Below are 25,813 nucleotides of genomic sequence, written 5' to 3' on the forward strand. Positions count from 1 at the left end.
AATTTACTTTAATGTATTGCCTGTATTTAAAAATATTGCTAGGACAAATAAAACAACAGAGGCAGACATGTCTCTGTGTTCTGGTTCCAGAGCTGTCATTAGTGTTCTTTTCAATAACACACAGCTGCTTTCTTTCTCACACAGGTGAAAGGAAGACTCATGTTTTTGGGTCACAGAGAAAGGTTTGGTCAGCAACCATTTACTGAACTTCTGCAACTAAGGGATGACCACTGTGCCTTCTGCCATGGAGAATGGAAAGTTGTTCACAGGGCTTGGGAATCTGATTGGTGAGATAATTAAATGACCACATAAGGCATCCTCCACACCCCAGGCTGGTGTCTATTGTACTCCTGTGAATGTCTGGGCAGTCCTCCACACCCCAACCCCTACCCAGCACATGCCATTGGCCTTGTGTCACCTAAGATGTTCCTATCAAGTTGTCTTCCATGTAAGTGCCAGGATGCTGAAGTTCCTTTATTCCTATTCAAATTTTATTTTGTCTTTATTTTCTAGGGAGCCCCAAATTTGTTTGAACCATATCTATCTGGCCATGCACCAGGAAGCCAGAGTGGCTTCAATGGGCAAAGAGAAAAAGTAAGGGAGGAAAATAAATAGCGGCCTCGCTAGTTAAACATACTCACAGCAGCCACCCTTTTGTGCCAGTACTAATGATAATCGCCGAATCATCGCCCAACATCCCACACCTGTTAACACTAAGGGCTTTACCTACATGACCTGTGCCCGTCATATCCACCCTAGAAGGTAGGTTGCACATTATCTTTTTTGAGATGACAGCACTGAGGCTGAGATGAGTAAAGTGAATAACCACCCAGGGCTCCTCAGCAAGATGATGTCTGAAGGGCCTAAGTCCCAGCCCTGGTTCTTTCATGACACTATGCTCTCCTGAGAGTGTGGACCCAAATAACCTATCTGGTTTATGGGAAAAGAAAATGCAGGAAAGTAACAGAATCTCCAGGTTTGGAAGGGGGAGTAGAGTCATAGACACAAGAAGGTGGTCTTTTATTGATCTTAAATCACCAAAGATGCCCCTATAAAGTTGTTTTCTAAGTGCCAGGATGCTAGAGTTCCTTTATTCCTACTCAAATTTTACTTTATTTTTTTTTAGTGGACACCTGGCCATAGCAAATAGATATGAGATCAGCCAATTTGCTTTTCAAAAGGTAGAACTGACAATCACATGGAAGGATTGAAATGGTCCACAAATTCACAATGCTTTTAAGATTGGCCAATTATAGATATTTATATTTTAAAAAATCGAAATATAAAGGCCAAAACTAAAAAAAATTGTTTGCAAAAGGCCAAATCATAAAATTCTTCCCTCCTTTCTAGATAAATTCTCTATATGAAAGATTATACTGAAAAAAACATTTTTCTACTCAACACATCAACTAAGTTTCCTCTAATTCAGTTCTGACACTACCTGGAGATAGCACAGACCTCACAGACTAGGGGCTCAATCCCACAAGACTGCATCCCACTTTAGATGCCAATCACAAATCTCAGGTTGTCACCTGTACTTCTGACTAATGGGTTGTATATCAGGGTTCTCACACCCACCCTCTGTGGTCTGATAATTGCCTGTTAAGGGCTCACTAAACTCAGGGAAACATTACTTACATTTACTGTTTTCTTACAAAGGAGATGAAGATGAATGGTCAGGTGAAAAATAGTTACACAACATGAGTTCTAAAAAAGTCCTGAGCACAGAAGCCTCTGTTTCTGTGGGGTTTGGGTGCACTATCTTTATGGCACATGGATATGTTCACCGACCTGGGAGCTCTCTGAATTGCATTGTTTAGAGTTTTTACAGAAGCTTCATTAGGTAGGCATGATTGATTAAATCATGGACTACTGGCGATTAAGTCAATCTCCATCTCCCTCCCCTCCCCAGAGGTTGAGGGTTGGGACCAAAAGTTCCATCTCTCTAGTCATGCCTTGTCTTTCTGGCAACCAGCTCTCATCCTGAAGCTACCTAGGGACCCCAGCCACCAGTCATCATATTAGCAAACAAAAAGATTCTCCTATCACTCTAGAGATTCCAAAGGTCTTAGAAACTCTTGTGTTAGGAATAAGGGATTAAAACCAAATACTAAAACAAAAGATGCTCCTATCACCTCTATCACCCACGAAATTCCATAGTTTTAAGAGCTCCGTACCAGTGGTAGAGACCAAGTATGTATTTATTATGTCACAATAATAGAATATTATATATAATTAGATACTAAAATCTACTCTTATAAACACAAATTTAATTTGTGCCATTGTTTAACTTCCAAGCCATAATATATGGAATATTTCTTAGTTCATGTTTAATTTCTTATATGAAAAATGTTTCTAACAATGACTAGGAAGAATTTGAGAGTGAATGACGTATAATTCTCAAACATGAAATCAATAGCTCAAATCAGACATGAGAAAAGTACTTAAAGCTAACTAAACCTTGCATGCTAAGCATATATAAGATTATTCTAAATATTCACTTCTTGAGGAGGATATAAGAGATAATCCAAACCACTTTACAGGCTTTAAAAAAAAAGATTATGTCAGAGGCATTTGAGCCAGAGTGACTCCATCTTGAATAGGAGCTGGGTAAAATAAGGCTGATACCTACTGGGCTGCATTCTCAGAAGGTTAAGGCATCCTAAATCACAGGGTGAGATAGGAGGTCTGTACAAGGTACAGGTCACAAAGATCTTGCTGATAAAACAACATGTGGTAAACAAGCCAGCCAAATCCCACCAAAACCAAGATAGTGACAAAAGTAACCTCTAGTCGTTCTCACTGCTTGTCATATGCTAATTGTAATATAATCGCATGCTAAAAGACACTCCCACCAGCACTATGACAATTTACAAATGCCATGGCAACAATCAGGAAGTTACCGTATATGTTCTAAAAAGGGGAGGAACCTTGAGTCCCAGAAAAGCTCATGAATAACCCACCCCTTGTTTATCATATAATCAAGAAATAACTATAAGTATCCTCAGTCCAGTAGCTCAAGCTGCTGCTCTGCCTATGGAGTAGCCATTCTTTGGTTTCTTTACTTCTCTAATAAACTTGCTTTCACTTTATGGCTTTGCCTTGAATTACTTCTTGTGTGAGATATCAGGACCCCTTTCCCGTGACAATTATACAATGCATTAAACCATAGTATGTCCATATTTCTTTGAAGAAACAAATATATAATTATGGCATTGGGTCTACAGTATCAAAACAAACTAACATAAGCTTCCATTTACAAAATTACATGTCATTTGCCCCTTCTTTGGGAATCAAACTTTGATTTTTTCTTTTCCTGGGCATTTTGTTCTCCTGATATTTTAAAGATGGAACAAAACAATATACAATATATTTGCCAGCTTCACTTGCAGCTAGATGTGGCCACAAGACTAAGTTTTGGTCCATGAGGTAAAAGCAGAAGCCATGTGTGATGGACAAGTGTGCTCTTCATGACTTTCTTCATCCTGCTGCCTGGACAGTTATGCTAGTGTCCATGAGGGCCCAGGAAATCAAGTTCAGATAAGGAATCTCAAGACTGACTGACATTAGAGTGGCCTTATCAGCTGTGGACTGTATTTCTCCATACTTATTTTCACATGAGACAGAAATACATTTATACCATGTTTAAACCATCACTAGAGCTTTTCTGTTATATAAAGCTGTGACTACTCACAAATAACACATATACACTGAAAATTTTCAGAAGCTCAAGTACATGATACGCAAATGATCTAGTTCTCAATTTTCTCAATTATCAGAAGTAGGAAAGGTACATTCAAGGAGTGTTAAGTATTGTTAATTCATCCTGATCTCACTACTGTGGACTTTTAGAACGTGTTGACGAAGACACATTGCCTTGGATGTTTGTTTGTTGGTTTGTTTGGAAGAACAAACATCTGCCCTGGGAGACTATCAAACAGTGCAAATTGTCATAATAATTCTGAGATACGCACACTATGCCAATCAGCATTGGCAGAACATGGGTTAACTAAAATTGTTCTACAGAAGCCATCAGTAAATGAAAATGGCTTGCAATGCCTTCAAACACAGATCAAACTGAATCAAGACTTCAAAGGTCACATTTTAAATATCCAACTCTGAGAAGTAGATCCAAAATTAGGATGAAAAGATTACTCTGTTCTTTTTTTTCTTAACAAAACACAAGACATGACAGTAGACTTAAGATCTGTAAGCTGCTACACAAAAGAAAATATGTGATTATCAAGCAAGACTCAAAGAAAACTTAGAGAAAACTTAGGGGGAAAAAGCTCCTTTGCTGTCAGTACTACATAAATTCTTCTTCATAACAGGTGAAGAATATTGAAAGGGATAGAACAAGAAAAAAAAAATAGCAGAAGCTTACATATACCCATTCATCCAAAACTATATTCATTTTTAGACTGAGAATTTAGGTGGCAATATCCAGCCAGGTATGCGATGGAGAATTTTAAATTGTACTTTTCATGTTCCCACTAAATGAAGCTCATTTAAAGGATTACAATATTTCAAAGTTAGAAGATTCACCAAATATCCTAAATGCTAGACAAGAATGGCAAGTCTGAAGTAGAAAAGGCTAGAGAATTGTTCTGAAAATTATTTTCTGTCACTATGTAGATTATGACAAGATGTTCTGGGATTTTTGTTGGTATTGTTTAGTTTTCCACGTTTCTGTTCACCCATATTTAACAGTTCTAATTTCATATTTGTTTTCGAGATTCAAGGGAAGGACTGCCAGCCAAGTAGCAGCTTTAAGTACAAGGCAAAAAAGCGGCAAACTGAATGAAAGAAAAGGTTTCAATCGTAGAGTAAGAAAGCCTGAGGCAGAAAATGAGGATAATGGGAAATGGGAGGGGAAGGTTATAGTGCCAAAAGGCTGATAGGAAAAATGAAGAGAAGCTCAATTATAGGTAGGTTAAAGGCAAACATTCTCCCACACAAAGAATATCTCTTTTAGATACGGGCTTGTCAGTTAGAGCAATTCTATGACATTACACCCTTTCAATGAAGCAATAATTGATTGAAACATGCTGTGAGAGATTAACATGCAGTGATTGTAATCAACAAATTGCCATCCACTAATACTCCTTCCTCACACTTTATACGACTATCTGAAGTACACACTCTTACAAAAAAAAACACTTTGTTCCCCCATTTCCTGATAGAATGCTAAATTTTACTTGAGGAAGATGTCATAAACATTTTAAAATTCAGACAAGGACATCTGATTATCTCACTTTAAATCCAACAACCGTCTGGGGACATGACACAAGATCTCCGAGAGAGAGAAACACAGAAAGAGAAAGAAGGAGACAGAGGTTTTTCAACCGTTGACATTGTCTTAAACACAGTTTCAAGTAATTTCAGCTGCCGATGTTAGAGTGAAACTATCATTTTGCTAAAATTACTAGGTTGTCAAACCCACAACTGACACAATATCTTGTCTTCATGAATTTCAGTATCTCTTGTTCCCTTCAATTTGCTGCTCCAGAAATGCCCCCACCTAAATTACACATTTAAACAGGTTCCTGGAAATACAGCCAGACACTAACAAAACCACATGCGTTTCTACTAAAGTGCAATATTAAATATGCCCAGAGACACAAAACTTACTGAGAAAATATGGCAATTTACGTGTTTTTAAAGGTTTTAGAACAGAAATTTCCTTTCAAAAGAAATAAAACCCCAGTTAGCACTAACCGAACTGGGAAATGAAGCTGTAGAAATTATTTTTGCGAAGAAATAGAAAAGTAATATATGTAGCCTTGTTCCTTAAAGGGTACCTATTAGGGAGACAGGGTATCAAGAGAATATTAAACAAGGTGTTATCTATCTCAAATTTATTTTTATGAGGAAAAACAAGTTATATTGAGGATTTATGTTTCAAATGCAGCCTTCATCCTATGTCAAAGAGATTATACAGATGTAAGCCAATATCTTATCCATATAACAATAAAAGCAAGGACTATTATTAGGTCCTCATAGTTTGCCACTAGATTTTATATTTGAGGCCGGGAGCAGTGGCTCACGCCTGTAATCCCAGCATTTTGGGAGGCCGAGGCGGGTGAATTATCTGAAGTCAGGAGCTTGAGACCAGTCTGGCCAACACAGTGAAACCCTGTCTCTAGTAAAAATACAAAAATTAGGCATGGTGGCACACGCCTGTAGTACCAGCTACTCGAGAGGCTGAGGTAGGAGAATCTCTTGAACCCGGCAGGGAGAGGTTGCAGTGAGTCGAGATGGTGCCACTGCACTCCAGCCTGGGTAACAGAGTGAGACTCCATCACAAAAAAAAAAAAAAAAAAACCAGCCTGGGTAACAGAGTGAGACTCCATCACAAAAAAAAAAAAAAAAAATTATGTTTAAAAATAGATTGTAATTTTATATATTTTGATTCTCTGAAACTTGACAATTTCTGTACATACTAGGGCAACTCTCAGTAGAGTAGAATCTTTTATCACTTGTAATAATTTATCCTCCAGTTGTTCTAGAAAATTAGAAATTAACTACAAAGAAAGAACTAAAGTTCTCCATGGAAGTCTAGCTAAAAAGATGAGTGTCAAGTTGGGCATTTGAGGTAGAGGGAAAGTATTTCAGGTGAAGCAAATAAATGTAAATAAAGGATAAAAAGAAAACAAAATATGCAAATATGAATGAAGTAGAAAGTCCACTGACTTCTCCATCTTCCATGCTGGCTGCAGTTTACACAGGAAAATCGGGGTTCGGGGGTTGAGGTCGGCACTGAAACTGACTTCGAGGAAGTAAGCAGTCACATGCATATGTCATTTAGATAGAACATAGTGTGCAGGAAACCTCCAGATTATCTCACTTTCAGCCTCTAGGACAAAACCTCCACTCTAACCTGTCTGAAAGTGGTTGACATTTTCCTTCAAAGTATTTAAAGAAGAAAGTCCATAAACTGTTAAGATGCCCACGTTTTCCACAATTCTTATAGACTGGAAGCTAAGGATCTAATTTCTAAGGTCATTCTTTCCCCCTCATGTACTCCTTTTTCCATTCCCTATCTTCAGATCCTCTTGAAATTAATTTCCTAGAACCCTATAATACTTTGGTTTGTTTAGCATGCTCTAGACTTCCACTTGACCTTTCCCTTGACAAAGTCTGCTGTAAAATGGTCAACCTTCTGTGGCAAAAGCCACATCTGCGAAGCCAACTGTAGTTTCCCTTTAATTAAATATGACAAGTTTAGTTACCCAATGTCTTATTTTCTACTTTATAAATAAATATACACATACACGCCTATGCATTTATTGTAGTAAATTCCAACAGTGGACACAGAATAAATAAGGGTGGAGGATGAAAGCAAATCATAAAAGTAAAGGTGTAATGAAAGTGTTCATCTCTCCACATAGTTCACTAGAAATATCAGGTAATCATTGAATAAACTAGTCTACATTTTTCTGAGTACTTTCTTATTTGGAAAACTGTAACATTTGCATAACCTTACATGCTGAAATTGTTTATAAAATTAAAATTCAGATTATAAACTACAGCTCAAATGTGGTATAAACCTGAAAATGATTCAATTAAAAAAAATGCATTCCAATGATCCATTCTCATTCTAAATCAAGACTGTTTCCCTGAAAGGTCTGCTATACTCATATCAAATATATCCTTACCCATTAAATATCTTCCTTTGCCCATTGGTTGTGTTGTAATGAAAACTTCCACATTTCCATTATTAATCAGTGTATGTTAATGATCTTATGCTTCGGCTGGGTCTCACTTCACTTCACCTTGCTTCATTAACAACAAGGGTATTAATTAACCCACAATCTACTGGCAGTGTAAAAGCATCAATTCCCTTGTTATCATACATAATATTGCATGTTCAAAGGTGGTGAGAATAGATTAACCCAGAAGATGAGCACCTCAAATGAAATCCACAGTCAAAATTTAATTTTTAATCACTTCTCTTGTGAGTAGTCTGATACAGTGTCAGCTGGAACTAGGACCTCTTTCTCTCTCTCTCTCTCTCTCAACCTTTTTGAAGCAGTTAGCTCACCCAGTGGCCATTCTGCTCACAGCTGGAATTCAAGAAGCAGGTCTTTGTGCTGGAGATTAGAACGCCCTTAAGTGGGTACTGAAGCACCTGATTTGGGGCTTAAAGCTTGAGTTGAATGGTAGATTTTTACTTCAATTATGCTTTTCATCCATGATTCCAGTCTCTAGCAAAAATAATCTTTGGGATAAAACTCGGAATATATTTGGGCTCATTTCCCGATTCAAATGGTAGCTCCATCACTGAAGCAACTGAATTAACTTCTATCTTGGCTTCTATGTCCATCAAAGGGGGATAATTATCTTGCACAAGGATCCATCTAATGGAACAAGGTTTGAATAAATAAATTGATGTCTGGAGTAATCTTTGAACCTGGTTCTCATAGCTAGAAGGGTTCTCAAATGTCATGTGGCCTAAAGCCTCTGCTTTTATAACTGAAATAACTGAGAAAATTTCTATACAATTCTAATTATCTCATCACTTTGTCAACACTAATTTATAAAGCCTTCCAATGCTTCGATTATGGTCAACAAATACCATACATTACATTCTCCGTATCAGTAATTAGGAGAGAAGCTCAAGGAACTACCAAAATCCAAACCAAAACAAAACAAAACCACAGCACACACATTATAAAGTAGAACAGAAATCATATTCTAACTTGAGCACTTTTTCTCTCTTGACACCATTTTGGGGATTTGTACTGTCACTGTGGACAGCTGTTTCAAGTGTTTGCTTTATCTGGAAAAACAAGTCCTTACCAAACAGTGGTACTCTTCATCTGCATCTGACGCACACCCAGGGCAGCTGGAGTTTGTGCTAATGAATTCAGTCTTTCATTGATTTTGTTTTTATTAGCATGTATGCAAACAAATTAATCTTAATTTTTTTTTTTTTTTTTGAGACAGAGTCTCACTCTGTCGCCCAGGCTGTACTGCAGTGGTGCAATCTCAGCTCACTGAAACCTCCCCCTCTAGCATTCAAGCAATTCTCATGCCTCAGCGCCACCACTTCTGGCTAATTTTTGTATTTTTAATAGAGGCGGGGTTTTACTATCTTGGCCAGGCTGGTCTCAAACCCCTGACCTCACGTCATCCACCCACCTTGGGCTCCCAAAGTGCTTAATCTAAGATTTTAAAGTGACAGTTTCAAAAAGCTGAAAAAGACTAAGTAACAGCCCAGTCCAGTTATTTGCCTTGGATAAAGCGATCTTCACAGTTTAAGATGGTAAAAGGCTGATATCCTTATCAAACATTTCCACAAATGTAGATTCTATGGGTTCTAACAATAGTGATTTACCATCTGGGGATACATATACATACTTCAAATTTATTTTCTGTTATTTTTAAAATTTCAATTGTGTTTCTTTTGATTCTGAAATTTGTTGCATTTGACTAGAGGTTTCACATTAATTCTTAAAATACTTTAAATACATTAAAATATCCTCCAGCTTTTTTATTTTTAAAGACATGGATATAGTTATCCCAAATATGTGCCTATAATGATATTGGCTATTTAGCAACCCATCATCTAATATACAATATTTTCTTACTTATTTTGTTTATTGTCTGATTCCCTCCAATAGAATATAAGCCTTCAGGAGGGTAAGTAGTTTGTCTATTTTGTATCCCTGGCATTTAGAACAATGCCTATGCAATTGGAGGTCAAAGATATTTAAAGGAATTAAATAAATAAAGGAACTAAATTTTTCTAATGTATTCATTCAGGTGCATGCAGAAACTGAATAACTAAAAATGCACTGTTACATTTTTTATAGAAGCAGTGTATAAAGCTAAAAGTTAAGGAATTGCAGGGAAATGGCTAGTGGAAGAGATATGATGTAATATATTTCATCACTGAGGGAAAACTGCTGCTTTTCTCCTGCAACACTATTTCTGAATATCCCAAAATGGCTTGGTAATAAAACTCTGCAAATGGAATTTAGTAGTAGGGTGATAAATCAAACCTATTCTTTAGAAATGTTATGGCATAATTTCTCAAAGGAACTTAAAAAGTTTCCCATTGGACAAGGTTATATAAAAACACAGTTAAATCATCACCAGGTATGGCCAGTCAGCCTTAGAGTCTAAGCTTAATACCCTGTCAACATTCTAACAGCTCTATGAGGCTGAAGAAAAGTAGCAGTAATATGAAATTAGACCAAATTTCCTAAGCCCTCGTGCAAGGGCTGCACGAGGTGTTTCCAGCATAAAATGACTTTGGAGGTCACCTACACGAATTCTCAGGTCTCCCTCCCATCTAAAATTCTATGGTTCTGTAACATATTTTGCAAGGAAAGAAAATATAGATCCCTTTGAATCAAAGGGTTTTAGTGATGAAAGATACTTCAGAGATCATTTCATTTATTAATTGCTCAAAGTCTCTGGCTGTTTTTTTAATGGAGCCCAGATCTGGTACTCAAGACTTTAGAATCTCATTTTAGTAACCTTTCTACTCTGCTATGTGCATTTTCTCCTTTCTTAAAACATGATTTCTCTCAGAAGCATTCTTGGCTGTGACACCTAAGGACCACCCAGGAATTTGTGTCGTGTGACACAACCCACAAAAATCCAAATGGTTTTTGTTCACTATAGTCACATCTTCTCATTCCAAGAGATGAAAAACCAAACATTTTGTGTGTCCGGTACCTCTGTCCCCTCTGACGGTGTCCTTTTATCCAAAACCACTTTAATGCATGGACTGGCAGTGTAAGTTTGTCAGTTATGAACTTCTCAGGCTGCAGAACTCCAGGGCAGGGGCCAGCGGACATGAGGCTGAACACACAGTCCTGTCAGAGGAGTTGGAAAGCGGGAAAGAAGTTCCCAATTCTCTGTATATCTATAACCATTAGAAACCTGGAATTGGTCTTTCAAAGCGTGGAAGTGAGACAATGTTCTATTTCAGTGGCTTTCAATTTGGCTGCAGATTGCATCACCTGGGGAACTTTTAAAGGCCTTAAGGCCTAGGCCCCAACTCAGCCCAACGGAATTAGGATCTCAGGACATTGCTGTTTTGTTAAAAGCATCCCAGGTGCTGCTAATGTGCAGCTACAGATAAGCTACACTGGTCTGTTTATTACATGACCTTACAGAAATAAAAAGATATAAATACAAGATAATTCCATGTACATGTACAATTGTACAAAATCATGAAAAGACTTACTGCCATCTAAATATTTACCTACCCTCAAAAAGTTTTAGTACTGCAAAAGACATGCTGCTACAGGGTTATTATGGTCTGGCAACCTGGGAAAGAAAGCCTGGAATAGAGGCACCCAGCATCATTCCAGGAATGCTAAAAGGTAAGGTAAGCAAGGAATAAGTTCACTTACATTGTCTTCCATCTTTCCAAGGAGAAGAAGAAAGATATTCTTAATTTTCCTCCATGAAAATTACATAATTAAATATCAAAGGATTATCATGAGCTTGGTGTTGGCAGGAGACAAAATTAAAAAGTTAATAGAAATTGAGGTACCTGCCCTCGCTTTACTCAATGTTTTCTCAGTGCAATGCTTAAAAAACATCACAGCCGGGCGCAGTGGCTCACATCTGTAATCCCAGCACTTTGAGAGGCCGAGGCGGGTGGATCACGAGGTCGAGAGATTGAGACCATCCTGGCTAACATGGTGAAACCCCGCCTCCACCGAAAATACAAAAATTAGCCGGGCGTGGTGGTTCACACCTGTAGTCCCAGCTACTCGGGAGGCTGAGGCAGGAGAATCACTTGAACTTGGGAGGTGGAGGTTGCAGCGAGCCGAGATAGTGCCACTGCACTCCAGCCTGGTGACAGAGTGAGACTCCGTCTCAAAAAAAAAATAAAAATAAAAAAATAAAAGTCACTAGGTTGACCATCAAGAGCTTCTGGACTGTATCAGTTGAGTGAGACACTCCTATAATACAAAATAGGCACTTTCACAGAGGTTGTTTCCTCTTTAGAACAGTAACGAACTCACTCCTTCAATCACATGCTCAACCTACTATGTGCTGCTAAACACCAACCCCCCAACACTGAGGTATCTCTGAAAGAATCAAGGCGGGTTGTATAGACATTTCCACACAGAGGCATGTTAACAGAATATACTGAATGATAACCTCATGAAATTTAAAAAAAAAAAAAAAAAGCAGCCATACCTAAAAGAAATCAGGTCAGGCCTAATGAGAATCAGCTGGTAGGCTTTACCTATTCCTACTATTCTATTCTCTGTTGGCTTTTTTTTTTTCTTGGAAACCTGTAATCATAAGTACATTTTCTTCAAAAAGATGAATAAGGAAATGGGAAATAACATATTTCCTATGTTTTCCCTAAGGTAGACCTGTCATAACATAGATTCAGAAAGAAAAATCAATAAGAAGGGGTTTCTCCATATAATCCACAGTTTTCCCCCTGCTTTGAAACAGAAATCATCATTCACTACAGAAGTATCTGTAAGCAAAACACACTTTATCCTCTCTAGGCAGGAGAAAGGGTTAACTAGGTACAGTCACTAGCAGGACCACAACAGAGCAGGACTGGCTGGGCCCAAACTTGCTCCCCCATCCCTCCAACTCCTCTAACTCACTGCTCCTTGTTTCTTTTTCTTTCTTGCCTTCCTTGTAATTCTCTCATGTAAATCTCATGCCCAGTGATGTTTGCCCCATTTCTGGGAAAAGATAAAGCTCCAAAAACAACTTGATTTTCCTCTAACACTTCAAAATATTTCAAGGCAAAACCTGAACCTTGGGGGAGAAAAAAGGAAATCTTTGAAAACAGCTTCAATCACTGTCCAGGTTCACAAATATCTAGTTACCAGACTCAGTTTTCCTACTTTAAACAATGAAGAACTATCGGACAAAAGAAGAAATGTTGAAAAATTTAGATGACAATGAATTTCATTCCTGCTTGCTCTCAGGGAGTGTTACTGCTAACTTAGTAAATAAAAAGTGATCTTGTCACAGATGAATGAACATTTCAAAACTGGCTGCAAATAAAGACCCAAATGCCTGGTCAGTTTGCTTGTTTCTTATCAGCACTTCCCATTGATCTTCTCTTTAAGAGTTTAGGAAATTCACTCGGCCAAGCACGGTGGCTGATGCCTGTAATTCCAGCACTTTGGGAGGCCGAGGCAGGCAGATCACAAGGTCAGGAGTTCAAGACCAGCCTGACCAACATGGTGAAACTCTGTCCCTACCAAAAATACAAAAATTAGCAGGGCGTGGTCGTGGGCCCCTATAATCCCAGCTACTCTGGAGGTTGAGGCAGGAGAATCGCTTGAACCCCAGAGACAGAGGTTGCAGTGAGCCAAGATCATACCATTGCACTCCAGCTGGGTGACAGAGAGACTCCATCTCAAAAAAAAAAAAAAAGAAAGAAATTCACTCATTCACTCATGCATTCCTTCATTCCACAGATATCACTGGATGACTTCTTGTTCCTTTCACTACCAAGGAGGAAGCCTATGTACTTGAGGGATTATGAAAATAGATATAGTAGGTGTGCATGAGTCAACTCATTTAGGAAAATCATTAGTAGGTTGCTTTCATCTCTAGAATTATTTTTCCTTTAAAAAGCTTGATTTGCTGATAGAATACTATATGAATTGTTTAGTTGTTTCCTATTCTTTTTTTTTTTGAGACAGAGTCTCACTCTGTCGCCCAGGCTGGAGTGCAGTGGCCGGATCTCAGCTCACTGCAAGCTCCGTCTCCCGGGTTTAGGCCATTCTCCTGCCTCAGCCTCCTGAGTAGCTGGGACTACAGGCGCCCGCCACCTCGCCCGGCTAGTTTTTTGTATTTTTTTAGTAGAGACAGGGTTTCACCGTGTTAGCCAGGATGGTCTCGATCTCCTGACCTTGTGATCCACCCATTTCGGCCTCCTAAAGTGCTGGGATTACAGGCTTGAGCCACTGCACCCGGCCAGTTGTTTCCTATTCTATTCTTGAGTCCAGAAACAACAGAAAAGCCTTATTTTAATAGCCCTGGCATTCTCCTCCCTGCTATATTCAATGGAGTAAACTTTAGTCGTATGTTAACATCAATCAGTGATCACTTCCACTTGTCCTATGGGAGCACAGAGGGCCTCCTCTATTGGGTCCTGCACCTACATTTTCACAAATTAGTGACTTCTGTGGGAAAGGGATGAGAAATTACTCACATCTCTTGTTCAGTTATACTCCCCAGCCTCTGGTGGGTCCAAAAATTAAGAATCCAGAACAGGCTCATCTCAGTCTCCAGGACCATTTCTTGTCTCCCATGGACCCTCTCCTCCTCACTGCTATTGGGCCATGCGGAGGGCCACCATATGGCTGCACGCGGCCCCAGATGGCTCCATCTCCCTAAAAGGGGCGCTCACGAACATAAAAATGCTGCTGTGTACTTTTATTGCAGCCCCTTCTCATTTTCCTCCATCTGTCCTCCATATGGTTTATGCAACTCTCTTCAGCTCCTGCACACCCCGGCCTTTGATAATGAGGGTTGCTTACCTGACCGAGATAAAGAACTAGAATTCACCTTTGTCAGCAACAAGGGGTCCTGTTACTTTAAATACCTGATTCACTTAGTATTTGAGCTATTAATATCTCCTTTTCTTCAATTTGCACACATTTATTTTATATTTATTATATTTCTTATAATCTTATTAACAGAAACCACGTGGTGGCTTTTCTGTTGTGTTTTCTCCAACTGTCGTTCTTGAAGTTTGGAAGAGCTACACTGACTTCCACTTAGGCATCTCTTTTATACACACATTAATCATTTTCTCCAAAGTTGACTTTTCCATTTTCATAAAATCTTTCTTTGGTGAAAGTTGTTACCACTTTTGCCACTCAGATGTCTCCGCAAAACTCTAACGTTTCATGTGTGTCCTTCCCCCAAACTCTAAGGAAATGAGCAGGAATTAGGTGAGGTGACCCCAACCAACCCCTTCTTCTCCACTTAGGTTGGTGCTAGGAGAGTTAAGCCATGAAGTCCTGGTCCTCTTGGCTTTGTGAGCACATGGCAGAAGTGACATACATGATCCAAGGGTTGGTATAACTGAGAAGAAAGCAAGAATAAGTCACTAGACAGGATGCAAATCACTATATTTCCCAATAGGAGGCAAATTCTGACATTAGCAACAATAATAAGAGTGATTTGTCATTCTCAGTGTTAAGTAGTGGGAACCTGTGAGCACCTGAGCCATTTTCTCAAAAGCAAAGAGAACACAAACTCAAGACAATTAAAAAGAAAAACAAATCAAGCTAGGCCTGGGCAGGTTATAATAATTTCCCTGCTTACTAATGTAACCCAGACACAAAGTCTTGCACTACAGAACTGTAGTGTTATTAAGAAGAACAAAGTATTCAATCTTTCCAAACCCCTACTAAAGTGTCTTTTCCATGACACATCATTTGTCTGTATTCTAGCTCAAAACACCTGTGTAAAGCAGTCTGGTAATCAGTAGACTGAAAATTAGACCCACCTTCCATGATGATTATATCTGATGAAGCAGAACATGGGAATAGCGCTCAAACGCACAAAATATTAATCAATAGACATACAAAATCAACCCAGCAAATGCCAAGAGAATATATTTTTCTTTTAGTTGTTTGTTTAGTGTATATAAATGACAACTATTGATTTTGTCTTCAGACATATGCAAAATAGGGTATTTATCTGAATTTTAAAATCACACAATAATTTTACTGTAGGATACATGATTAGGTCATTTTGATACTGTTTTTTGCCCATTTACGTATTTCACACATTCTTGTTTCTCTTATTGTCATTTATAACGCAATATAAACCTAGACATCACTTACGTTCAGACAAAACTCCAGGGACACAAGGAAATTCTTGTTCCCACCTAAGCTGTCATTTCAAAATCCTTCCTGCATGGTAAAAACCTAAGGAAACTGTGGGTCTCACAGGTGCTATGGAAGGAGCAAAAAGTGCATTTCAGTTAAGGGATCAAGTTGCAAAATGCAGGCTACAGTCAGAGGCCTATTCATTGGAATAAATGCTCCAGCATGGAACAAATTACCAATTCTGGTTAAGAGAAGCAAGTACTCTGCCTTCTGAGATAAAGGAAGTTACCGATAAGTCATTTTGTAAGTGGAATAGTAGTGTTTCCAAAAGTGCATGGGTGGAAAAGCAAAGTGAGTGTTCTACTCTCAGATTAAATTTAAAAGACAAGAAGTCTGATCAGTAAGGTTTTAGTGCATTACAGTTTCTGCTTTGAAGAGCTGGGAGTACCACAGTCTGCACCTCAGGGCTTGTTCTGACCAGGCAGTTTGTAAACCACTTGGAAAAAGGCAGAAGTTGCCACTAAGCATGTAGCTGCTGAGTAGTTGCATTAATTGTTGACATTTCAACACAGAGGCTGCTCCCTGCAGCTCAGCACTGCCTACATGCCAGGTGAACGCCTGCTAACCCTCCTCCCCCTTGTATTTCTTTCCATTGAATGTTGCTATTGAATGTTGGTCTCTTGCCAACTGCCTTTAGGTGAGATTTGGGAAAAATTGCCAAAGAAACAAGAACAGCTGCCTTCATATCATTTTCTTTGTACAGCTACTTCCCAGGAAACTGCTTGGGATCTACATGTGTCCATTTACTGGATTTAAACAAATCAGCACAAGGCAAGGGATGAGTCGCACAAAGCATATGCTATTTCTCCCCACCCCGGTTTCAGCTAACAGTGGGAACCTTGCCCCTGAGGGTACTGACAAGGGCATCAGCCGCTGTAAGTCTGGAAGCATGAGCTACTCAGAGCCTTACCTGTTTCTTTGTCCTGGACTTCTTCCAGGTGCAAGTCATTCAAAAGGTGCTCCAAAATCTTCTCCGGGGTCCCGGACACCACCACATATCTGTCAGAGAGCAGAGAGTCCACTGAGTCATCCTCGGTGGAAGACTGCGAGCGGCTGCTCCATTCATCGTCCTCATCCTCCTCGTCGATGTATTTGAAATAAGGCACATCGAAGGTAGGCAAGGGCAGCTCTCGGTCTGAGAGCGCCGCGGCGGAATCTTTCCTCTCCAAATGAGGGTCAAAGACCCTCAGCCGGGAGCTGCCCATTGTGAACGGTTACTAACAAAGGCATCCCCTAAATGCTAAAAGATCTTGCCATCCCTGTCCTTTCACTGGGAACTGAGTCCATCTGGCTGCTAAGAGCTCTGCAGTCAGCTAGAACGCTGGAGAGGCGGAGAGAAAAGAGAGGGAGGGAGGGTAGAGGAGGCAGAGAGCGAGTGAGATGGAGCAAGGGAAGGGAAGGCAGGCAGGGAAAAGGAAACGGGAGCGCGTGCCTCTGTGGCTGCAGGGAAACTCTCACCTCCAATGGCTCTCCGCGCTCCCAGCTGTGGGGGCTGGGCCACAGCACTGCACTTTCCTCAGCACCAGGACGCTCTGGTCTTGCTCTTTAACCTGAACAGTCGTCACTTCATCATCTTGCTTTAATTGTGGACAGGGATGATGGATGAGAGAAGGAAAAAGAGAGAGAAAATTAAAAGGGGCAGGGGTGGGAAGGAGCTAACTAAAGCTATATTTTCTAGAGTTGCTTTACAGTATCATCTCTTTAAAGATTCAGAATAAATTAGGAGTCTGGTCAAAAATCTCCCTCTAATATTAAAGTATCCAGGCTCAAATGCTATGAAAACTTACAACATTAGAGACATACATACTTTAAAGGAAATAGAAAACAAAGTGGAGGTGGAATTCAGAGTTTATTTTTAAAACTACCTAAACAATTTAGAGACTACAAAATTCAAAGTTTCAAAAAGCACAACATATTAATTACATGTGTACTATATTCTCTTTTACCTGGCAGATGTTTATTAAACACTCTATTAAAGTTGAATCATACAAAATATACATTATTTACACATGAAGACAATGAGTAAGCCATATTCCACAGTCGTAATCAATACATATATTCATTTACTTTACACACTTACTTTAAAAGGCAGGCAAGAAAAAAAAAACAAAAACGACCCACTCCATCATTCAGTTCAATTTTTTTTCAGACTTGAGAGGGCCTTCAAATTTATCATGTACTTGTTTTGCCAGAATACAAGCAAAATGGATCTCTAGTTAGAATCTCATCTAGGCTGAAATTCGGATGTCATGGATGAGTGCACAGACTTTCTTCACCTCAGTCCCTTTTTAAAAAGGAGAGACGGCTGAACCATCATTCATTTCTGCACACACAGCTTCCACAGCCCAGAGCGAGTGCGGCCCGCTGACGTGGCTCTGTCACAGAGGACAGCTTGCTGCTGACCCAGCAGGGTGGCCTCCAACTCGGAGCCATGAACACTTTCAGAGTGTTGAGTGTGAAATTCTCCCAGTGTGCAATACCCAGTAAGCATGGTAGCCCGGGAAAAAGGAACTGTAAGATGCATGTCAGAAAATCTAGCTTCCCTATTTCTGAGGATTTGAGCAAAAGATTAAAGGAATAAAAGTTGATAGTAAGTAGATTTCACCTTAAAGATGATGTCACCTCTTTAAAAAGGGCACTACGTGCTCAGGGCTACTAGCACATTTCCCCTACTGACAGAAAATCCTACCTACCTACCGTCAGGTACAAATATAAAAGAGGATAACCCCACCCCCAACAGAGAAAAAATATCCATTGTGCCTTATTAATTAGTTCTACAGGCTAATCAGGGATGTCAATGTATTTTATTCACCTTTCATAAGAATAGGAAGGCACTAATCTTGCCTAATTGCCAGCCAAATCACTGATAAAATTGTGACTTTACCTCCTGGTATTCTGATTCCTAAGAAAATGCAGTAAGCTAATCATTTAAGTCCTCCAGGATTTTCTTAAAAACAAAAAATATGTGTCATTCTAAACGGCAATATAATTTTATAATCATTCTTTTTTAATCTTTCAGTGGTAAATAATTTCACTATGTAAAACTGATGTATTACATTTCAGCAAGGTCAGACGCATGCAGTTACTGTGGCAATTAATGCTGGATATTCATTGTTAAACTCCCTGAGGACGACAGTGGGACTCCCGTAACATGAATACCAATGTGTAATTGCTATCTTTCATTTCTCCAAAGGGGTTCCTTTGTTGTCCATGTGGCTGAAGTGAAATAAGGTGGCTGCTGAGAAATGCATATATTGACCAATGCCGCCCCCCCAAAAAAACAAAAAACAAAAAACCAAAAAGGCAGAATGACGGTCTGGGATGCTGAGACACACAGAACAAACAAATAATTCTGTTCTCTGAAAGGACAAAAATATTTCCCTGGTTTCCTTTAATCATGCGCCAATACTCATTTTATATGAGCTTGCTGTCATTCTGAAGTACGTTTTACATTCTATGTGCATGTGATATATGGCATTATTAACTTCCACAGGCCATGCACATACATATGGATGGGAAAGGCTTCTCTAATGCCTGTGTAACTAATATGTATTACATGGCTATGTGCACAGCAGCCACACTCTGCCAGGCAGGGGAAGAGCTGAATCATATTGATGTACTATCAATAGCATCTATGTCATTGTGATAGTTTTCCATTTTGAAGACCTATTAAAAATAAGGAAGAGAAAAAGCAGAAAAATTAATGTACAAAGGGAAATATGTTATCTAAAATTGCCATAAAAATGTAATAATCCTACATATTACATCTGGCTCTCAAGAAGGAAAGGTAAATTAATGTTTCCTGACCCATGCATGCTTAACTAATTTCTCATCCTGAGAAAGAACAGAAGTACCATAGTTGAGGTTCTGAGTATGAAATTTTATTCTTGTGCTTGCTTGGTTAAGATTAAAAGTATTAAGAGAACTAATAACAGAAAATATATTAAATGACAAATAGTTCATGAAATGCAGGTAAAGTATTAAAACACTTAATTGACATTCATTCAACAAATAGTGAGGGCTTGCCTCCTTTGCATAAGGCACTGTTTTGGACACCACGTGGCAAGTGAAGATGAGCGAGGCGAGTACCCTGCTCTTAACTGACAAGTTAATAGGCTCAATGACAACATAAGTATAACTGGGTGAGCACCCTAAGATGTGGCCAAATGCAAGAGACAATGCAAAAGTAGAATCCATGGGATCTGACGGTCAAAGATAACTATGGGTGACTGAGAGAATGGAAATACCATTAAACAGGGGAGAAAGTGTACGAAGGAGCGGCTCTGGTGAGACCGATGCTTCTGATTTTAAACACTGACGTTTCGTACTAAGACAGCCTGCCTGCCACAGATGTTTAGCAAGCAGTTAGAAATAAAGAACCAGGCCTCTGGACAAAGGTCGAGGGTAGAGACAAATTTATGAATTATTTAAGCTTTGGTAATGGAAGAGATTGTTAGGGAGAAGCAGGAAAGAGGCAGAACTATGAACACTGGCGATTAAAGGAGCTAAAAACACAGTAAGGGGAAGAAGTAAAGTGGGAGAATATTCGAGTCATGGGGGAGCCTACTTACAGAGAGACCATGAAGACCACTACCAAGATGAGTCAGGAGGAGAGCCAGGAGAGCACTGTATCAGGAGACCCCAGGGGAACGCCTGCCTGACACTGTAACATTTACAAAGATGGTAAGTCTGAGGTCACTTAAGGTCAGGAGTGGGGAAAATGTGTTAAACTGTGAGTGAACAAGGAGGAAGAGAAGACTACATCTTGGAAATTTCATTATAAAGGAAAGAAGTCAGTTTGAAGCGACTCATTCCTCCTCCAAAATCAAACCTGTCTGAAGCACGCAGTACCTGAGAACCTTTCAGATGGCAAACGCGGAGAATCATCTAGCTTGACACTATGACACTCAAGAAGTCATACCAGTAGCACGAGTTCCAATGCTGTTTGCCCTTAGGTCTGTGAACACATGAACTGAAGATGTTAACTGATAGGAAGGCATTTGTAGCCAATAGCTTGTTATACCTCTTTTCATCTCACAACTTTCTTGGCCTAACACTTATTTATCCCACAAAATTCACTTCAAGAATCACCTCCTCCAGGAAGACCCCGGTCTTCAGGTTGATCTTGTTGGCCCTTCTGTGTGACCTCACAGCACCACATGTATCCTTCTAATTCAGCACTCTCAGGAGCACTTACTGATGCACTTTCTGTCCCCACCTTGCCCAAGCTCAGTTGTGGGCAAGTACTCTTATCTTCTTTACTTTGAATTCCCAATAGTTAGCCAGGTCTTGACATTTCACACTCAATGAACATTTACTGAATACGTTTATAAACAAAGGATGAATGAATGCATTTGCATTTTAAAGTGGAGGTTTAGAGAGCAACACTTTAAATCTCTTTTTTCTTTTTTCGGGGGTGGTGGTGGGGTGGGGTGGGAGGACATTCTCAATCTGTCACCCAGGCTGGAATGCAGGAGCACAGTCTCAACTCACTGCCACCTCTGCATCTTGGGCTCAAGTGATCCTCCCACCTCAGCCTCTTGAGTACCTGGGACTACACGCACATACCACTGGCTCAGCTAATATTTTATTTTATTTTGTAGAGACGGGGTTTCACCATGTTGCCTAGGCTGGTCTTGCCTAGGCTGAGCTCAAGCAATCTGCCCACCTCAGTCTCCCAAAGAACACCTTAAATCTCTAAGAACACATTTCAATTGGTGAATTGTGATAGAGCCCAGAGAGAAGGGACATTTTACTGAGAGATTCTCTTCCTAAGGAGGGATCGTCAAACTCTGCTGGTGGTTATCAAACTCCACAGGGCACTGGCCTGCCCTGCTTTGCATTCTGACCATCAGCTTAGCTGAGGCACTCAAATAGACCGGGTTAAGCTGAGAAGAACAGCTGGCATGCTTGTTAAATTGGACAATGGCAAAGCTAGGCAAGGAGTTACATATACATCAGATCAGAATGACCTGCTCTAATTCGGGGTCTTAGCCTGAGAGTAGCTCATGTGAGACAGCACCAAGCCTTGGCCACTACTTAAGATAATATATGATAAGTATTTTGTGAAGTATAAAACATCATGCAATTATCAGTTACTGGACCATTAATAGCTCATAATTTTATTCCATAGTGGTAGAGGTAATGACAACTGAAGAACTAAGGAGACAACACTGCCATATGCAACAAACATAACTACCAGGAACAGGCAACTGGGGAGGAATCAGCCATGACCAGGCAGATAAATCTATGACAACTAACACTGAGGGCTTACCATACAGCAGGCAAAGCTAAGGGCTGAAGATCCACTACCTTACCTAATCACTATAATGATCTTATGAGACTAATGCTATGAAAATTCCCATTTTACAAATGGAGACGGGAGCCCAGAGATTAAGTAAGAAAGATCACAGAGCAGAGAGATGGCGAAGCTGAGATTGAACCCAGACAGGCTCAACGCCAGTGCCCTTAACCAGAACCACAGTTGTCCCCTAAGATGGCCAATGCTCTATATTATAGATGACAACTATCAAAGGAGATGTCACTTTCCCTCGAGCTGACTGCCAGTGCAGGGCAATCTGTTGGTGGGTCGGGCAACAGGGAGGTCTAGGCCAAAGTGAAAGTCAAAAGTTCTAGCATAGCCGGTTTTTAGTTCTGGATGTCTTGTCTGGTTTGGGAAAGCCCTACAAGGGCTTTCATTCTAAGAGAGGAAGAGAGTTGGCAGGATCTGAGTGCAGTGGTGTGACCATAGCTCAACCAGCTCAGATCAGGCAGTGCTCGAGACCCAGCAAGGGGAAAAAGAAGTGTCGACCAGACCCGAATCAGTGACCAAAGCAGGAACAGAGCTAAACACGGCAGAGACTGGCTTTAGAGGAAGGCTGTGTTTGTGGGCACCTATGTCTATGCAACTTGAGACATGCAGGTTAAGGCTGGTGGAGATGGGGCTCCCAGTATATAAGCTGCCTCGGGCCTGATGGGCTCAAGAACTGGGTAGACATGAATTATAGACTTTAAAATGGCTAATTTTATGTTATGTAAGTTTTACCTTAAAATTGAAAAAAAAAAAAAAAAAAAAAAAAAAAAATAGAACATGAACTGTGTTCCCAATTCTATGAGCTGAGATCCGGCCACTGCACTCCAGCCTAGGCGACACAGCGAGACTCCGTCTCAAAAAAAAAAAAAAAAAAAAAAAAAAAAAGAACTGGGCAGAGATGAGTCTGTGGACACAGATTTGTTGGCCAGAGGACACATGAATCTGCCCCAGGGAGCCACAAAGGGCTCTGAGAAGTACGTCCTGAGAGGTATAGTTTGGGTAGCTGGAAGGTCCGAGAAAGAAGAGGTCAGGAGGATAAGTAGCAGCAGATTATTTCCAGTCTCTGAGCCACTCTAACCTGTGGGAGAGGAAGCCCTGGAATTACTCATGACGTTCTAGAAAGGTGACTTTCCACTAGTGGGTGATGAGATAAAAGTGGCTGCTTGGGGACCAATATAAAGAAGTATTAACAGCAGAGATGGACCCAGCTGTCCCTCAAGCTGAAGCAGAGTCTATCAGCAATATCATAGAACAAATGAAGACGATTCTGGATCAAGAGTCAGGGCTATACTTTGCACCCTTTCCAACACAAAGATTCTACAAAACTAATCTTGATTCCACTTTTCTCACAGAAGCCCAAAGTGCTGGCTCTCCTAAATAGGAAGAAGGCACATGATTTAGCAGTTAGGTATCTCTTCCCATCTTGTACTATGGAAATTCACATAAAGCCTAGCTGACCAAGCCATCAATACCCACATCTGTTTCTGTTCTATAAATGTGGGTACAGCAGATTATAATACTTATCTGAAAAAAAGAAATCTCCTCTAGCCAAAAAGAATTTTGTTGGAGAACAACCCTTAGATAATTTGCTGACAATGTATCTCATGATTCTTTTTCTCACGAAAAAAAAAGTAAACAGATGTTTTTTAAAAAGGTCAAAATATTGCTGGCAAGATAGAACTGATTAAGAGAGAGATTAAGTTAGCAGATGTATGTCAAGGTGAGCCGCTTAGACTCACCCGACCACAAAGGAGCTGGCCTAACAAATACGTCTTTGTACAAGATACTCTGGCAGAAGGAGAGTATTTAGATAACGATAATTAGTTCTTTCCTTTTTTTAATCCCACACATATTAAGATTAATAACTCTAATGAAAGCCTAAACAAGATTAATAGGATTCATCATCCCAACATTTATAAAATCTAGGTAAAGTCTGACTTTTATAGATATCAAAATAAACATATATTTATTACAGAACTTGACCAAACTCCAACAGAAAACCAATATGCATGACTAAACAGAAACTTTGTGGCTACTAGAGAAAACTGTATGTATTAAATCTCATTGCCTCTAAGAGTATCATCATACAAAACAACTTGTCTAATAACCCTAAAACCAGAGCAAGCCTAGCAATGTGATCCCTGGGCCAATTTCAGCTAGTAACCTACTGCACAATAGAGCAGAAAAGATGGGACATAGACTGTAGCATCTTGAAATATAAAGTCAATGTCTTTTTATTAGGAATATATTTCAACATGTTGTATTAGCTTGACAGATCATCCTGGATTCTGGCAGGAAAATGCACACTCAGCAAGGGTTTTGAAAGTGTTTAATGAAGGGGCTATTTACAGCTGTGTAGGTAGGTTTGATGAAACTAAGCAAAAATGGTGAGAGATAACCAGGACTAGAAAAGAGGGAGATCTCAACTAGCCCTGGGCTGGAAGGGGTAAGGGGAGGTAAAGGTAAGTATTGGATCCCTTTGGGAGCTGGAGGCATACATGAGAAGCTACCAAGGAGGAGCTGCAGTCACTGCCAGAACTGCTGGAGGAAGCTAGACAGAGGGAGGAGGAACATCCTGACCTTTCTCTCCTTCCACCCTCTGATCTCCTGCCGATGCTTCCCACCAGCTACATCCCATTCAGAGCAGGAGGACAAGAAATCCAGGGTGACGCATTCCACAGTGTGTGGTGAGGACTCGCTGTCCCAGCACAGGGCAGACGTGAGAATGGAGAAAGGGATGCAAATAGAGACAGCCCAGCATGCCTCACATTTCACAGTTTCCAGAGAAGCTTGTGTTAAGTTTTCATTAATTTAGACTACACCATATTGGTCATGTATTTCATCATCCTGCTGTCCAGAAAACAGCTCAGAAATCTAAAAGCTTTAGGGTAGGGTGTGTTAGCATTTTCCTACTTGACTGATTCCAATTTCTACATGCTTTATGATCTTAACAGTCTTTCTTGTCTAGTGTCCACATCAGTTTACTGTAATTTAGCTTCTACAGCTTGCTTCACACTCTACACTTCCCATGTGACCTTTGAGAGTGGTTAGTCAATCACACAGGTGTTACTGTTTATCATAAAAGCTTAAATTTTATTAGATATTTTCCAGCAGGTTTCTAGTTCCAATATAAAAGTTCTTGGCTGATGGCCAGATTTGGGAGTGGGATGGAGGGTAGAAGAGGGAGGAGAAATGGCAGGGCCAGTTCTACTCTGATGACAGCTACATGAGAACAGTGGCTGGGTTGGTTTGGTTTTACATCCAGAACAATGTCTGTTAAATGAATGCATGGCCTGGCAAATGATGGATAAGTGGACAGATACTGTAAATCAGAATGGCTCAAGGTCAAGGACAGAGAGGTCAGCAAAAGCAAAGAGGCAGAGGTTTAGTCTCAGAGGAACTAAGTCCAAGCGGCAGGCTTGGGTAGAAAAGGAAAATTCAAGCCTGACGTCTGCAGAACGGAAAGACAAAATCTAGTCCACCGTAGCCAGGAACCAAAGCTCTAAAGTCAGATCTAGGCTAAGTCTGAGTAATGGGCATAGCACTCTGGCAGAAGAAAGGGAGCTTGATTCTGATTCCAGGGTCTTTGGAGCCAGCTCTTACCCAGGAAGAGGCCAGTCCTCAAAGAATGGTTGAGTTCACA

At 40.0% G+C, this 25,813-nt stretch overlaps 1 protein-coding gene across 1 annotated transcript in view; it reads right to left on the reverse strand.

Annotated features, from left to right (window-relative positions):
* RAPGEF5 (Rap guanine nucleotide exchange factor (GEF) 5) overlaps positions 1-25,813 on the reverse strand; it is a 247,962-nt gene that overhangs the window by 59,541 nt on the left and 162,608 nt on the right. Inside the window, exons 10-11 of the mRNA XM_011973915.1 lie at positions 17,316-17,434; positions 16,768-16,856 (exon numbers count right to left, since the gene is read on the reverse strand). Coding sequence (XP_011829305.1) covers positions 16,768-16,856; positions 17,316-17,434 — 208 coding nt within the window. The remainder of the gene's footprint in view (positions 1-16,767; positions 16,857-17,315; positions 17,435-25,813) is intronic.

This window comes from Mandrillus leucophaeus, unplaced genomic scaffold (assembly GCF_000951045.1).
Source record: "Mandrillus leucophaeus isolate KB7577 unplaced genomic scaffold, Mleu.le_1.0 Scaffold140, whole genome shotgun sequence".
NCBI lineage: Eukaryota > Metazoa > Chordata > Mammalia > Primates > Cercopithecidae > Mandrillus > Mandrillus leucophaeus.